This window comes from Zalophus californianus, chromosome 8 (assembly GCF_009762305.2).
Source record: "Zalophus californianus isolate mZalCal1 chromosome 8, mZalCal1.pri.v2, whole genome shotgun sequence".
NCBI lineage: Eukaryota > Metazoa > Chordata > Mammalia > Carnivora > Otariidae > Zalophus > Zalophus californianus.
In genome coordinates this window covers 77,984,728-78,002,364 of record NC_045602.1, presented here as the reverse complement: position 1 = coordinate 78,002,364, position 17,637 = coordinate 77,984,728, and the positions used below count along the sequence as shown (strand labels likewise).

General features: G+C 37.5%; 1 protein-coding gene across 11 annotated transcripts in view; it reads right to left on the bottom strand.

The window, feature by feature from the left end:
* The window catches only part of VWA3B (von Willebrand factor A domain containing 3B), a 227,901-nt gene that overhangs the window by 78,556 nt on the left and 131,708 nt on the right, over positions 1-17,637 (bottom strand). For all 11 annotated transcript variants that reach the window (XM_027620414.2, XM_027620420.2, XM_027620415.2 and 8 more), the window contains 2 exons: positions 7,336-7,466; positions 4,502-4,659 (listed from right to left, as the gene is read on the bottom strand). In XM_027620414.2, the coding sequence (XP_027476215.2) occupies positions 4,502-4,659; positions 7,336-7,466 (289 nt within the window). The remainder of the gene's footprint in view (positions 1-4,501; positions 4,660-7,335; positions 7,467-17,637) is intronic.

The following is a 17,637-nucleotide window of genomic DNA, read 5'->3' as shown; positions in this document are numbered from 1 at the left end:
ATAAACAATGAATCATGGAACACTACATCAAAAACTAATGATGTAATCTATGGTGATTAACATAACAATAAAAATTTAAAAAAAGAAAATGACAAGAAGTCCACAAGCACATATCACACACAAACACACAGACACAAAATTCCTAGAACTATTGAGTTTGGTAAAGTTGCCAGTTACAACATCAACACAAAATCAATTGCATTTTGACAGACTAATGAACATAATGAACTAATGAACATATGGAAACCTATATTAGAAAACAAATACCACTTACAATCACTCCAAATACAATGAAATAATTAGGTATATACTTAATAAAACATGCACAGGATCTCTAAGCTGGAAATTACAAAATGCTGCTGTAAGACATCACAGAAGACCTAAATATATGGTCATATTCATGAGTCGTGTTCACAGACTGGATGAATCCACATCATAAAGATGTGAGTTGTCCCCAAATCAATCTATAGATTCAATGCAATTCCTGACAAAATCCTAGCAAGGTTTTCTTTAAATAAATAACCACATTATAAAATTTATACAAAATTTCAGGCCCCCAAAAATAGTTAAAATATTTTTGCAAAAGTCAAATAAAGTTGGAGGAATCATGGCACTTGATAATAAGGCATGCAGAACATTAATCAAGATATTGTGGTATTGGTGGATAGATCAACTGAACAGAAGTATAAAACCCAGATTTAACCCACACAGATATATCCAGCTGATTTTTGGCAAAGATACAAAATTAATTCAATGGAGTAAGTTTAAATATAGCCTTTTCAACAAATGGTGTTGGAGCAACATCTATAGGAAAAAAATATCTTAATGTAAAACTCATGCTTTATACAAAAAAAAAATGTACAACTTACACTTTATACAAAACAAAAACAAAAACACACACACACAACAACCCAACCTAACTATATGACTAAAGGAGCTGGAAAGAGAACAAACAAAGCCAAAAGCCAGTAGAAGGAAGGAAATAATAAAGAGTAGAGCACAAATAAATGAAATACAAACCAAAAATAGAACATATCAATAGAAAACCAGGCGCTGGTTCTTTGAAAAGATCAAAAAAATTGATAAACCTTTAGCTAAACTCATAAAAAAAATGGAGAACTCAAATAAATAAAAGCAGAAACTGAAGGAAGAGAAATAACAACCAACACCACAAAAATACAAAGAACTACAAGAGAATATTATGAAAAATTACATGCCAACAAATTGGACAACCTAGAAGAAATGGATACATTCCCAGAAACATATAACCTTCCAAAACTGAATCAGGAAGAAATAGAAAATTTGAACAGATCAATTACTATCAATGAAACTGAATCAGTAATCAAAAACTCCCAACAAATAAAAGTTCAGGACCAGATGGCTTATAGGTGAATTCTACCAAATATTTAAAGAGAAGTTATACCTATTCAAACCATTCCAAAAAATAGAAGAGGAAGGGAAGCTTCCAAATTCATTCTACAAAGCCAGCATTACTCTGACACCAGAACCGGATAAAGACACTACAAAAAAGAAAACTACAGGTCATTACCTCTGATGAACATAGAGGCAAAAACCCTCAACAAAATATTAGCAAACAGAATTAAATAAAACATTAAAAAAAATCATTCACCACAATCAAGTGGGATTTATTCCCAGAATGCAAGGGTGTTTCAATATTCACAAATCAACGTGATACATCACACTAACAAGAGAAAGGATAAAAACCATATGGATCATCTCAATAGATGCAGAAAAAACATTTGACAAAGCACAAATGATAAATACTCCATTCATGATAAAAACTCTCAACAAAGTAGGGTTAGAGGGAACGTACCTCAACATAATAAAAGCCATATATGAAAAAACCACAGCTAACACCATACTCAATGGTGAAAAATTAAGAACTTTTCCTCTAAGATCAGGAACAAGACAAGGATGTCCGATCTCACCACTTTTATTCAACATAGTACTGGAAGTCCTGGCCACAGCAGTTAGATAAGATAAAGAAATAAAAGGCATCCAAATTGGTAAAGATGTGAAACATTCACTATTTGCAGATGACATGATACTATATATAGAAAACCCAAAGAACTCCACCGAAAAACTACTAGAACTGATAAGTGAATTCAGTTAAAGTTGCAGGATACAAAATTAATATAGAGAAATTTCTTGCATTTCAATACACTGATAATGAAGTAGCTAAAAGAGAAATTAAGAAACAATCCCATTTACACCTATACCAAAAGAATGAAATACCTAGGAATAAACTTATCATCAAGGAAGTGAAAGACCTGTACTCTGAAAACTATAAAACACTGATAAAAAGAAATTGAAGATGACACAAACGGTAAAACACTCCCTGCTCAGGGATTGGAAGAATAAATATTGTTAAAGTGTCCATACTACCCAAAGCAATTCACAGATTTAATGTAATCCCTATCAAAATACCAACAATATTTTTCTCAGAGAAAAAATAATACTGACATTTGTATGGAACCATCAAAGGCCCTAAATAGCCAAAGCAATCTTGAAAAAGAAAAACAAAGCTGGAGGTATCACAATTCCAGATTTCAAGACATACTACAAAGCTATACATAAAAATATGCTACTGGCACAAAAACAGACACCAAATCAATGGAACAGAGAGTCCAGAGAAAACCCACACTTTTATGGTCAATTAATCTATGACCCAGGAGGCAAGAATATAGAGTGGGAAAAAGTCTCTTTGACAAATGATGCCAGGAAGACTGGACAGCTACATGCAAGAGAATGAAACTGGTCAACTTTCTCACACCATACACAAACATAAACTCAAAAAATGGATTACAGACCTAAACGTGAGACCTGAAGCCATAAAATTCCTGGAAGAAAACACAGGCAGTAATTTCTTTGACATCAGCCACAGAGACTTTTTTTTTAGATACATCTCCTCTGGCAAGAGAAACAAAAGCAAAATTAAACTATTGGGACTACATTAAAAAACTGCACAAGGAAGGAAACCATGAACAAAATGAAAAGGTAATCTACTGAATAGGAGAAGCTATTTGTAAATGATATATCTGATAAGGGGTTAGTAAAAAAAAATATGAAGAACTCATATAACTCAACACCAAAAAACCCCAAATAATTCAATTAATAAATGAGCAGAAAACCCAAATAGACATTTTGCCAAAGAAGACATACAGATGGCCAACAGACACATGAAAAAATGCTCAACATCACTAGCCATCAGGGAAATCCAAATCAAAACCACAAAAAGACATCACTTCACTTCTAGAATGGCTAGAATCAAAAAGACAACAAGTATTGGTGAAGATGTGGAGAAAAGGGAACCCTTGTGCACCGCTGGTGGGAATGTAAATTGGTGCAGGTACTATGGAAAATAGTATAGAGGTTCCTCAAAAAATTAGAATGACCATATGATTCAGCAATTCTACTTCTGGATATTTAGCCAAAGGAAAAAAAAAAAACACTGAGCCTGGGTGGCTCAGTTGTTAAGCATCTGCCTTCGGCTCAGGTCATGATCCCAGGGTCCTGGGATTGAGCCCTGCATCAGGCTCCCTGCTCTGCGGGAAGCCTGCTTCTCCCTCTCCCACTCCCCCTGTTTGTGTTCCCTCTCCCGCTGTGTCTCTATCAAAAAAATAAATAAAATCTTTAAAAAAAAAAAAGGAAAACAAAAACACTAACTCAAAAAGATATATGCACCCCCATGCTCACTGCAGCATTATGTACAATAGCGAAGATATGGAAGCAACCTAAGTGTCCATCAATGGGTGAATGGATAAAGAAGATGTAATATATAAACATTATACACACATGAGCACACACGCGCGCTCACACGAATATGATTCAGCCATAAAAAGAAAGAGATTTTGCCATTTGTCACAACATGGATGGATGGACTGTGAGAGCATTATGCTAAGTGAAATACGTCAGACAGAGAAAGACAAATACTAAATGATTTCACTTATATGTGGAATCTAAAAACAAAAACCCACAAAAAAACAAAAAACAAAAAACAAACCAAGCTCATAGATACAAATAGCAGACTGACTGTTGTCAGAGGTGGGGGATGGGGAAGTGGACAATATGGGTAAAGGGGGTCTAAAGATACAAACCTCCAGTTATAAAATAAATAAAGTCATGGGGATGTAATGTACAGCATGATGACTACAGTTAATACTTTACTGCATATTTGAAAATTGCTAAGAGCATAGATCTTAAAAGTCCTCATCATAAGAAAAAAATGTTTTTGTAACTCTGTGGTGACAGATGATAACTAGACTTACCGCGGTGATCATGTGTCAATATATACAAATATCAAGTCATTATGTTATACTACTAAAACCAATATATGTTTTTGTCGATTATATGTCAATAAAGCAAAAAAACCCAGAAGTTTAGGTTCCTTTTAAAATATTATGTGGATTTAGTTTTATTCTACCTTGTTGCATTGAAGGAAAACCAGTAATGAGAATCAAACCATTTTGTTCACTGATACCTGCGTGAAGGACTTTCTTCTTCTGAATCTTTTGATTTGACAGATCCTCTGGTAAGTACAACATATTTAGGGATGACATTGGTGTTGACTCGACATCAGAATGAGGTTTTGCACATTTTTCTGGGGTTGAAACCATAGAACAGATTTCTTTTTGATGCCTGTTTTTAGACCAAAAAAAAAAAAAAAAAGACCAAAAAAAAGAATAAAAGGAGGGGGAAAACACAAAATTTCCATCAAGAAGGCAGAGTTAGATCAATAAAATCATGTTGAATGCTACAAACTAAAGGAGGAAGCCTCCCCTCATTTGGTTAATTTAAGAATGATCTTTTTCCAGGGCACCTGGGTGGCTCAGATGGTTAAGCGTCAGCCTTCGGCTCAGGTCATGATCCCAGGGTCCTGGGATTGAGTCCCGCATCGGGCTCCCTGCTCCTTGGGGAGCCTGCTTCTCCCTCTGCCTCTCTCCCTGCTCATGCTTTCTCTCTCTCTCTCTCTGTATCTCTGTGTCTCAAATGAATAAATAAAATCTTTAAAAAAAAAAAAAAGAAGAAGGAGAATCTTTTTCCCCACCCAAAGCAGAAGAGTGAACAGGGGCCCAGATGTGGAGTCATTAGATATGGCTCACATCACAGCTCTGTTCCTTCCTGGCTGTGTGACTTGGTGAAGTCCCTCAGCCCTCTCTGAACTTCATCATTTTCCTCCTCTATAAACTTTGGGAAATTCAGGTGTGCACTGACTCTATGGGACTGATGTAGGAATTAACAGGAGGGAGAGCCAGTTGTAAACCAGAAAGGCTTATGGAAACCCCTTTCTCTAACCAAAGGGTTGAACAGCTAGCTCTTATAAAAGCCAGTGAAGGGAAATCCTTGCCTTGGACCCCCTGTGCCAGTACCAGATCACGGGAAAACACTCTGGTGAAGATCTAGGGCCAGGAGGAACCCTAGAAATGCCTGATAATTTTCCCAGACACATCTTTTCTGAAGCTCTGAACAAAGCAGCCACAGAAAGTTTCCAGAACAATCTCCTCCAACACTGTAAAGCATGGCCTCCCTCCTTCACCCTCCACCTGAATGCCTGCTTTTAGACCACCCCCAGTGTTCCATAATCATGTATGTCTGTATCCCCCACCACACTGTGCATTTTGTGATGGAAGGGACTGGGTTTATATTCATCTGTGCATCCCAGTTCGCCTGGCACATGGACTGTACTCTACAAACATTTGAAAAAAGAAGGAAAGCAGAGGAGATTTGGAGGCTGAAACATTTTTTCACCTGGTAGAAAGCTAGAACAAAGCAATTTGGTTTTGACTGTAGCTAAGTCAGTAAATTAACTTTTCCTAATGTTCTAAGGAAGGAGAGAAGCATGCTACCTGTAGAATGAGGCACTGAGTTTTATTCTTTCCCTTATGTTAATTTAGGAGCTCTTATTATATGACAGGCATATCCTCATTTAATCTCCCCAACAACCCTATGACTACCATTATTCCCATGTTGTAGATAAGGAAACTGAAGCTCCACGAGGTTAAGTAACGTGCCCAAATTTACCCAATATGTAATGGTGGGAAGCCTGGATTAAAACACTTTATTGAATGACTTCCAGAACCTGCCCTATCGAGCCCCTAAAAAATATATATATAAAAAAGGATACACCCACTACTCAATCAATGGCAGATACGGTGAACTGACTAAGCCAACTTCCAAACAATAGCTAGTCATTTTGTCCTGAGATTTTTGGTTTGATTAAACAGGGTAAGAAGACAGTTAAGGTACAAAGGGTAATTTACACTGAGATGCTGCCCATTTATTTGACTTTTAGTTTATTTGTTCAGATTCTCTAAATTTAGATGTATCTGAGCTTTTCCAATACTTTAAAAATAATGCTGTAAAACCTCATTATAAGATGGCCCAGTACAGCATTTATCTCTTTTTACTAATTCCATTGCTCATGTCCTGCTCCCCACCCATATTAATGCTTAATTTGCTAACAGGAAGACAGTGAATTTTCATGAAGATGAAATCCTGATTGATGAATGTATTTTTAACTTCTTTCCACTAGCTATCACTCTTTTAAATAAAAAGACATCCTGAAAAAAATATAAATAAAACAGTGAAATAGATCCTAAAAATAAATAAATAAATGAACAAATAAATAAATAAATAAAAAGACATCCTCCTGAGAGAGTATTCATATGAAGCTGTGATATTTGAATATCTGTACAATGTTAAATTGTTTTAATAAGATTTGACACCCTTTCTGAGTGTTGGAGTGGTTCTGATTTTTGTTTTAAAATTACTAATTAGAGACATATTAGAATATAGGGTAGAAAAGGACCCGAGAAATTATCTATCCCAAATCCTACCACCACAGCCACCATTTTAAAGAAGAGGAAACTGAGACTCACAGCAATGGACAGGTGTGGAGAGAAGTCAGGGATTCGCCAAGATCACACAGAGCGAAGTCCAGACCCTTGGGCCTCCTGATCCCTGAGTCAACTCTCCTGCACTACACAGCACTCCTGCTGTGCTCTATCATGGCTGGGATTGGGGTGCCGATCCATACTGGGTGGAGATGAACCGTTAACACTGCTCTAAGTACCACACAAGGATTTCAGAACTCACATTTAAAGGCAAATATGTGGCCTCCTTAAGCCATATACTAGATAATTAAATTATTAGATTATGACTTCTCCTTCCTTAAAAAAATTCTAACATAATCATTCTATGTGATTCTTTTCACTAAGAGAAATCCCAAAAGTACCGCAGAAAGAAGAGTGAGCAGAGCATCTGAGCAGATAATTTCCCCAGTGATGGGGAAAACAGGGGCTTTGGCGTGCTTACTTATTGTCCCCTTCCTTTTCTCCATTGTACCACCAATCCATGATCAAGGACTCTGAATAAAGGTCTTGCACCTTCTCCAGGTCACTTCGTCCCTGCTCCATTTCCTTAATTAAAAGAGTCAGATCTTCATTCTACCAAAATGACAAGTAAATATATTGTGAAATTGTATAAAAGAGTTCATATTTCAAAAAACCAACTGTATCAGGAAAAGAAGAATCTAAAGAATTTCATGTAGTTCTCATATTATTCCATTTTAATAAACAGCTTTATTGAAGTATAATTCACACACAATAAACCAAATGCATGTAAAGTGTATCATTTGAATAGTTTTGACATTCACACCTGTAAGATCTTCATTGCAATCAAGATAACAGACATATCCGTCACCCCCAAAAGTCTCCTCAGGTGCCCTTGTAAATTTGCTATCCTCCCTACCCCAAAACCCCTCTCCTCCCATTCCTAAGCGACTACTCATCTCATCTTCCTTCTGTCACTATACATTAGTTTCGATTTTCTAGAATTTTATATAAATGGAATCATACAGTATGTATTTTTTGTCCAGCTTCCTTCACTCATATAATTATTTTGAGATTCACCTATGTTGCAGCATGAATCAAGAGTTCATTCATCTTTATTGCTGAGTAGCATTAGATTGTATACTGCATACCAAAACTTAGTCACCTGTTGAAGGACACGCTTGGGCTATTATAAACAAAGCTATGAACACCTGTGTACAAGTCTTAGGGACATCTGCTTTCATTTCTCTTGAAAAAATATTTATTTTAATGTGATTCACATTGTGCATTCTATCTTGGTTGATTTGTGTTAGTTTTTGTTTTGTGTGGAAGTGGCCCATTTTTTCTAAGTTGTCAAATTTATGAGTGCAAAGTTGTTCATTGTATTCCTTTTATATTCTTTTTGATGGTTGTAAGATCTAATATGATATCCCCTATTTCATTCCTGATATTAGTTCTTTCTATCTGCTCTTTTTGTCTTTGTCAGCCTTCTAAGATGTGTTATCAATTCGTCTTTTTTTCAAAGAAACAGCTTTTTGTCTCATTGATTTTCTCCATTGTTTTCCTATTTTCAATTTTATTGATTCATACTCTTATGTGTATTGTTTCCTTCCTTCTGCTTGCTTTGGGTTTATTTTGCCCTTCTTGTTCTAGTTTCTTGGGGTAAGAACTCAGATTGTTGATTCAATAACTTTTCTTGTTCTCAACATTAAGCATTTAGTGCTATAAATTTCTCTCCCGACACTGTGTTAGCTGTATCCCACTAGTTTGATCTATGGTGTTTTTGTTTTCATTTGGTTCTAAGTATTTTTAATTTCCTTTGAGACTTTCTCTTTGACCTATGGATTATCAAGGACTGTGTTGTTTAAATTCCATGTGTTTAGACATTTTCATGCTGTCTTTCTAATATTATTTTCTCATTTGATTCCATTTTGGTCAGAGAACAAACTCAATGATTTCAATGCTTTTATTTTTTTAAGTTTTTATTTGAACTCCAGTTAGTTAACATATAGTGCCATATTAGTTTCAGGTGTAACCATATAGTGATTCAGCACTTCCATACATCAGCTGGTGCTCATCACAACACGTGCACTCCTTAATCCCCATCCCCTATTTCACCCACCTTCCCTCTGGTAACCACTGGTTTGTTCTCTATAGTTAAGAGTCTGTTTCTTGATTTGCCTCCCTCTCCTTTTTTTCCCCTTTGTTCATTTGTTCTCTTTCTTAAATTCCCCATTATGAGTGAAATCATATGGTATTTGTCTTTCTCTGACTGACTTATTTCACTTAGCATAATACTCTTTAGCTCCATCCATGTCACTGCAAATGGCAGGATTTCATTCTTTTTTATGGCTGAGTTGTATTCCTTTGTAAATATATACCAAATCTTCTTTATCCATCAGTTGATGGACATTTGGGCTATTTCCATAATTCAGCTATTGTAGTCAATGCTTTTAAATTAGCTGAGGTCTGTTTTATTGCCCATTGCACAACCTGTCTTAATAAGTATACCATGAGCACTAGAAAAAAATTTGTATTCGGCTGTTGTGGTGGGGAGAATTTATCTGTGGCAATTAGATCTTGTTGGCTGACTGTGCTGTTTAGATCTTCTCTGTCCTTGCTGATTTTGCATCTAGTAGTTTCTGTCAGTTGCTGGGAGAGAAGTGTTGAGGTCTCCAAGTATAATTTTGTATTTGTCTATTTCTCCTTTCAGCTCTATCAATTTTTGCTTCATATATTTTTTTAAACTGTTTTGGTTTGTGCACACACATTTAGGGCCTTTATATATTCCTCACAGACTGATCTTATTATGTAAATTTTATTTGCTATGATATCTACTTTATTAGTTATTAATACAGCCAATCCAGATTTCTATTGGTGTCTTTCTCCTTTTGAACCTACCTATGTTATTGTGCTCGATGTGAGTTTCTTGTATGCAGCATATAATTCAGTCATGTTCTTTTATCCACTCTGCCAATATCTGTCTTTTGTGGGGTAATTAGACCATTTACATTTAAAGTAATTATTGACATGTTAATACTTATTATTTTATTATTTGTTTTCTACTTGTTTCATTGGTCTTGTTCCTCTGTTTCTCTTTGCCTGCTTCCTTCAGGTTACTTGAATTTTTTTAAAATAATTCTATCTTGGTTTATTTGTAATGTTTTTGAGTATATCTCTTTATATTGTTTTTGTAATGGCTTCTCTGGGTATGGACAGCATATGTATGAGACTTATAACAGTCTACTAGCATTAACATTTTACTACTTCAAGGGAAATATGGAAACCTCACTTCCACTTAGGTCCCTTTACCTTCTTTACTTTTAAATATCACTGTTGTGAATATCAGAGAGTGGTATAATTTTTATTTCAATCATTGAATATGATTTCATGAGGAAAAGGACACTCTATTGCATCTACTCATATTTTTGCTCTTTCTCCCTTTCCTTCATGATGCTCCAAGATTTCTTATTTTATCATTTCCTTTTGCCTGAAGAACTTCCTGTAGTCAATATAAGAGTAGGGCTTCTAGCAACAAATCCTTTTAATTTTTATTTGTCTGAGAATATTTTTATTTCCTCTTCATTCCCGAAGGATATTTTTGTCTAATATAAAATTTGTGACTGATGGTTCTTTTCTTCCCACACTTGAAAATTATTGTGCCACTTCTTTTCTGGCCTCTTTGGTCAAATCCACTGTCAATTTGATGTCATTTCTTTTGGGCTGTTTTTAAGACTTTGTCTTTGATTTTCAAATGTTTAACATGGTGTGTCTTGGCATAGGTCTTGGCATGTGTCTTGGATTTCTTTGGGTTTATCCTCTTTGGAGTTTACTCAGCTTCTTCAATCTGTATGTTTTTATCTTTCACCAAATTTGAGTTTTCAGTTATTCTTCCATGTAGTGTTTAAGCCCCCCTTTTTCTTCTCTCTGGGGAATGCCAATGATGTTGGATCTTTAATTATTGTCCTGTAGGTTCCCATGGTTCTGGCTTTTTTTTTTTTCCAGTCTGTTCTCTCCATTGTTCAGATTAGCTGAATTCTATTGTCTGACCTCAAATTCACTGATAAAATCAAGTCATCTCCACTCTCACCACTGAGCCTACGCAGTGAGTTTACTTGCTATTATAGCTTTCAGTTCTATAACATTCACTTGGAAATTTTTATACCTTCTACACCTTTGCTGAGATTTTCTATTTGCTCGTTTGTCTCCGGATAACTTGTAATAGATTGTTGAAGCATTTTTATGATAGGTTCTTTAAAATCTTGGTCAGGTAATTCCAACATCTAATTCATCTATCTCAGTGTTGGGATCATGTGATGGTCTTTTCTCACTCAAGGTGTGATTTTATTGGTTCTTGGTATGATGAGTCATTTTTTACTATGTCCTGAACATTATGGCTATATTGTGTTATGAGACTCCGGGTCCTATTTTAAAACTTTTATTTTAGCTTGCAGTAACCCTGTTTAAATTTAGCATGTGAGAATTGTCCTACTTTTGTGGGCTCTTGCTCCAATGGCAGTTTAATTTTCAGAGCCTTTTTGATATTATTTTGGTCTTCTTTATTAATCTGGTGTTACTGGGACTCCCACTGGTCTCTGCTGGTGCTGTTTGAGCAGGCAGAAGGAGTTTCCCCTAGTCAGACTGCCAGGTGTTTCCTGGTGCCTCTACTGCTGTCCCCTGGGTGTCCTGTGTCACTGGGTGGCATAGGAGGGCCCCTGTCCTGCAGGAAGAGAGTTTTCCTGGAATGGACCACTTGCTCTGGCTGGGTCCTTCTTGCCTGTTCTTCCCACACACTCTGTCTCTATGCAGAGAAGAGTCTCAGGTCTGTAGGGAAAAAGAGGCTTCCCAGACTAGGCCACTTGTGGCTGTGTCTTTTTGGCTAGTCCTGCCCACCTACCCCAGTGAACCTGTTTTTCTAGCACACTTTTTATATGTTTGGGGACTCTCATAGCTAAATTGCACTTTCATTTGGGCACAACTGTGTATCTGGTGATTTTTTTTTTCCAGTTATTTTCATCAAGGCAAGCTGCCAGTGTCAGGAGTTCAGGAATTAGGAGTTCGTTCTCTTTACGTGGGCCAGTAATCTCTACTTTGTTCACAGAGAGAAATCCTAAGGGTAGGGAGTCAGAGTACTGAGTAGCCCCAGATAGCACTGCCTCCTTTGGTCTTGTTGATGCTGGATGGGGGTGGAGGATCAGCTCTCCACCCAGAGAGGACCACAGTGGGGGTTACTCCCCTTCACACTTCATTTATTTTTATTCTGTTCAGTGTTAATGGAGGCTCAGCTCCACATCAACCCTCACTGGCACCAGCGATGGGGGAAAGTGGAGTGCTGTCTATCTTTAACTCACACTTCCTTTTTCATTTTCACTGATGTTGAGTGTTTGTGAAAGTTCATCTCCTTGCTGAGTCCTGCTGAGATGAGGGCTGTGGTGAAGCACAGCAGTGACCAGACCATCCTCACATTGCCTTGTTAAGTCTTAGAGCTGCCTGGTAGGGTAGAGGCCCAGTTTGCCACTGGACTCCACGGTGGGAGAATCAGAGCACTGCTGACTTCCACTGGAGAGCGGATGAACAATAAGCTTCCCTCTCGGGCGCCTGGGTGGCTCAGATGGTTAAGTGTCTGCCTTCAGCTCAGGTCATGATCCCAGGGTCCTGGGATTGAGTCCCCCATCGGGCTCCCTGCTCCTTGGGAGCCTGCTTCTCCCTCTGCTTCTCTCTCTCTCTCCCTCTCTCTCTCATGAATAGATAAATAAATCTTTAAAAACAAAAAAAAAGCTTCCCTCTCAATCCTCTGATACTATCCTAGCATGGGATTTAAAGCACCACCTACTCTGTCTAGTGGAGTTTGGAAAATCAGCTTTCCATTCAGCCCTACTTACACTACTCTGGCAGTAAGGAATGGAAGATTAGCTCTCTGGTCAGTTCTGCTGACCCACCTGGCAGAGGGATCAGAGCACCATCTCTTGCTTCCATGGTAGTATGGAAGATCAGCTCTCTGTTCAGCTCCACTCAAATCTCAGGGAAAGGAGTGCAGTTTTTCCACTGTTGTATGGCTGGATTATGGCAGGTATTACAAAAAAGGTTTTCTGTTGTTAGGTCACCTTCTTCCCAATCCTTTGGTTAGGGAGAATAAGCTTTTCTTGGGTCTTTTCTTTTTCTTTCTTTTTTTGGTCTATGCCTGTTAGAGATTCCAGGTTACAGGGTTCAGCAGTGCCCTATCTGGGATATATGGAAGGCATTAACAAATCCCCCAAGACTTATTGCCGTATCATTCCTTAAATTCTGAGGTCCCCAGGAATTCTACCTTCTTCTTTTTACCTTTCAGAGTATTCCTACGCTTATTTGTTTTGTTCTATCCAGGTCTTTTTTAGCTTAAGATGTAGGATCTAGGAGGAATGGGACTACACCATTATTGCTGGTACTGGAAGTCCCTCCAGTAATTTAACTTAAAATTAGATTTAAATAACAAGGGAAAAAAAGCCTTACATATCTACCCATGCAATTACTATGCAGCTACCATGAAGTTATCCTTTGCTTTTCATTCCTTAGTGTAGATCTGTATTTCCATCTGGTATGATTTTCCTTCTGCCTAAAGTACTCCCTTTAATATTTCTTATACAGCAGGTTTAATGGAGATGAATTCTTTCAGTTTTTGTGTATCTTTGAAGTGTTCATTCCACTTTCCTTTTGAAAGATATTTCCGGGGAATAGATTCTACACTGTTTTGTTTTTTTTTTCACTACTTTAAAAATATCACTCCACTGTCTTTTCATGTGCATCGTTTCTGATGAGAAATCTGCTGTTATCCTTACCTGTGTTCCTCTGTACATATTTGTCTTCTTTCACCCTATCAGTTTAAGATTTTCTCTTTGTCGAGAAAATTCTGAAAGCAGTTTGGGAGAAGAGATATGTAACCTATACTGGGAGAAACACTAGATTGGCAACATACCTAGCCACAGAGACCTGGCAGGCCAGAAAGGACTGGCATGATATCTTCAGAGCACTGAATGAGAAAAATATGCAGCCAAGAATACTATATCGAGCTAGGCTGTCATTGAAAATAGAAGGAGAGATAAAAACCTTCCAGGACAAACAAAAACTAAAGGAATTTGCAAACACAAAACCAGCCCTACAAGAAATATTGAAAGGGGTCCTCTAAGCAAAGAGAGAGCCTAAAAGCAGCATAGACCAGAAAGGAACACAGACAATATTAAGTAACAGTCACCTTACAGGCAATACAATGGCACTAAATTCATATCTTTCAATAGTTACCCTGAATGTAAATGGGCTAAATGCCCCAATCAAAAGACACAGGCTGTCAGATTGGATTAAAAAACAAGACCCATCAATATGCTGTCTGCAAGATACTCATTTTAGACCCAAAGACACCCCCAGGTTGAAAGTGAGGGGGTGAAAACCATTTACCATGCTAATGGACACCAAAAGAAAGCTGAGGTGGCAATCCTTCTATCAGACAAATTAGATTTTAAACCAAAGACTGTAATAAGAGATGAGGAAGGACACTATATCCTACTTAAAGGGTCTATCCAACAAGAAGATCTAACAATTGTAAATATCTATGACCCTAACATGGGAGCAGCCAATTATATAAGGCAATTAATAACAAAAGCAAAGAAACACATCGACAACAATACAATAATAGTGGGGGACTTACAACCCCCCTCACTGAAATGGACAGATCATCTAAGCAAAAGATCAACAAGGAAATAAAGACTTTAAATGACACACTGGACCAAATGGACTTCACAGACATATTCAGAACATTCCATCCCAAAGCAACGGAATACACATTCTTCTCTAGTGCCCATGGAACATTCTCCAGAACAGATCACATCCTAGGTCACAAATCAGGTCTCAACCGGTACCAAAAGATTGGGATTATTCCCTGCATATTTTCAGACCACAGTGCTTTGAAATTAGAACTCAATCACAAGATGAAAGTCGGAAAGAACTCAAATATATAGAGGCTAAAGAGCATCCTACTAAAGAATGAATGGGTCAACCAGGAAATTAAAGAAGAATTTAAAAAATTCATGGAAACAAATGAAAATGAAAACACAACTGTTCAAAATCTTTGGGATGCAGCAAAGGCAGTCCTAAGAGGAAAGTATATAGCAAGACAAGCCTTTCTCAAGAAACAAGAAAGGTCTCAAATACACAACCTAACCCTACACCTAAAGGAGCTAGAGAAAAAAACAGCAAAGAAAGCCTAAACCCAGTAGGAGAAGAGAAATAATAAAGATGAGAGCAGAAATCAATGAAATAGAAACCAACAGAAGAGTAGATCAGATCAACAAAACTAGGAGCTGGTTCTTTGAAAGAACAAGATTGATAAACCCCTGGCCAGACTTTCCAAAAAGAAAAGAGAAATGACCCAAATCAACAAAATCATGAATGAAAGAGGAGAGATCACAACCAACACCAAAGAAATACAAACAATTATAAGAACATATTATGAGCAACTCTATGCCAGCAAATTAGATAACCTGGAAGAAATGGATGCATCCCTAGAGACGTATCAACCACCAAAACTGAACCAGGAAGAAATAGAAAACCTGAACAGACTTATAACCACTAAGGAAATTGAAGTAGTCATGAAAAATCTCCCAACAAACAAAAGCCCAGGGACAGATGGCTTCCCAGGGGAATTCTACCAGACATTTAAAGAAGAATTAATACCTATTCTCCTGAAACTGTGCCAAAAAACAGAAATGGAAGGAAAACTTCCAAACTCATTTTATGAGGCCAGCATTACCTTGATCCCCAAACCAGACAAAGACCCCAACAAAAAGGAGAATTACATACCAATATCCTTGATGAACACGGATGCAAAAATCCTCACCAAAATACTAGCCAATAGGATCCAACAGTACATTAAAAGGATTATTCACCACGACCAGTGGGATTTATCCCTGGGCTGCAAGGCTGGTTCAACATCCGCAAATCAATCAACGTGATACAATACATTAACAAAAGAAAGAACAAGAATCATATGATCCTCTCAATAGATGCAGAAAAAGCATTTGACAAAGTACAGCATCTTTCTTGATCAAAACTCTTCAGAATATAGAGGGCACATACCTCAATAACATAAAAGCCATCTATGAAAAACCTACAGCGAATATCATTCTCAATGGGGAAAAACTGAGAGCTTTCCCCTTAAGGTCAGGAATGTGGCAGGGATGTCCACTATCACCACTGCTATTCAACATAGTATGAGAAGTCCTGGCCACAGCAATCAGACAACAAAAAGAAATCAAAGGCATCCAAATCGGCAAAGAGGAAGTCAAACTCTCACTCTTTGCAGATGATAGGATACTTTATGTGGAAAACCCAAAAGACTCCACCCCTAAACTGCGAGAACTCATACAAGAATTCCGTAAAGTGGCAGGATATAAAATCAATGCACAGAAATCAGTGGCATTCCTATACACCAACAAGAAGACAGAAGAGAAAGAAATGAAGGAGTCAATCCCATTTACAACTGCACCCAAAACCATAAGATACCTAGGAATAAATCTAACCAAAGAGGCAAAGGATCTGTACTCAGAAAACTATAAAATACTCATGAAAGAAATTGAGGAAGACACAAAGAAATGGAAAAACGTTCCATGCTCATGGATTGGAAGAACAAACATTGTGAAGATGTCAATGCTACCTAGAGCAATGTACACATTCAATGCAATCCCCATCAAAATACCATCCACTTTTTTCAAAGAAATGAAACAAATAATCCTAAAATTTGTATGGAACCAGAAAAGACCCCGAATAGCCAGAGGAATATTGAAAAAGAAAAGCAAAGCTGGTGGCATCACAATTCCGGACTTCCAGCTCTATTACAAAGCTGTCATCATCAAGACAGTATGGTAGTGGCACAAAAACAGACACATCGATCAATGGAACAGAAAAGAGAGCCCAGAAATGGACCCTCAACTCTATGGTCAACTAATCTTTGACAAAGCAGGAAAGAATGTCCAGTGGAAAAAAGACAGTCTCTTCAACAAATGGTGTTGGGAAAATTGGACAGCCACATGCAGAAGAATGAAACTGGACCATTTCCTTACACCACACACAAAAATAGACTCCAAATGGTTGAAAGACCTAAATGTGAAACAGGAGTCCATCAAAATCCTAAAGGAGAACACAGGCAGCAACCTCTTCGACCTCAGCCGCAGCAACTTCTTCCTAGAAACATCATGAAAGGCAAGGGAAGCCAGGGCAAAAATGAACTATTGGGATTTCATCAAGATAAAAAGCCTGTGCACAGCAAAAGAAACAGTCCACAAAACCAAAAGACATCCGACAGAATGGGAGAAAATATTTGCAAATGACATATCAGATAAAGGGCTAGTATCCAAAATCTATAAAGAACTTATCAAACTCAACACCCAAAGAACAAATGATCCAATCAAGAAATGGGCAGAAGACATGAAGAGATATTTTTCCAAAGAAGACATCCAAATGGCCAACAGACACATGAAAAAGTGCTCAACGTCGCTCGGCATCAGGGAAATCCAAATCAAAACCTCAATGAGATACCACCTCACACCAGTCAGAATGGCTAAAATTAACAAGTCAGGAAATGACAGATGTTGGCCAGGATGCAGAGAAAGGGGAACCCCCCTACACTGTTGGTGGGAGTGCAAGGTGGTGCAACCACTCTGGAAAAGAGTATGGAGGTTCCTCAAACAGTTGAAAATAGAGCTACCATACAATCCAGCAATTGCACTACTCGGTATTTATCCCAAAGATACAAGTGTAG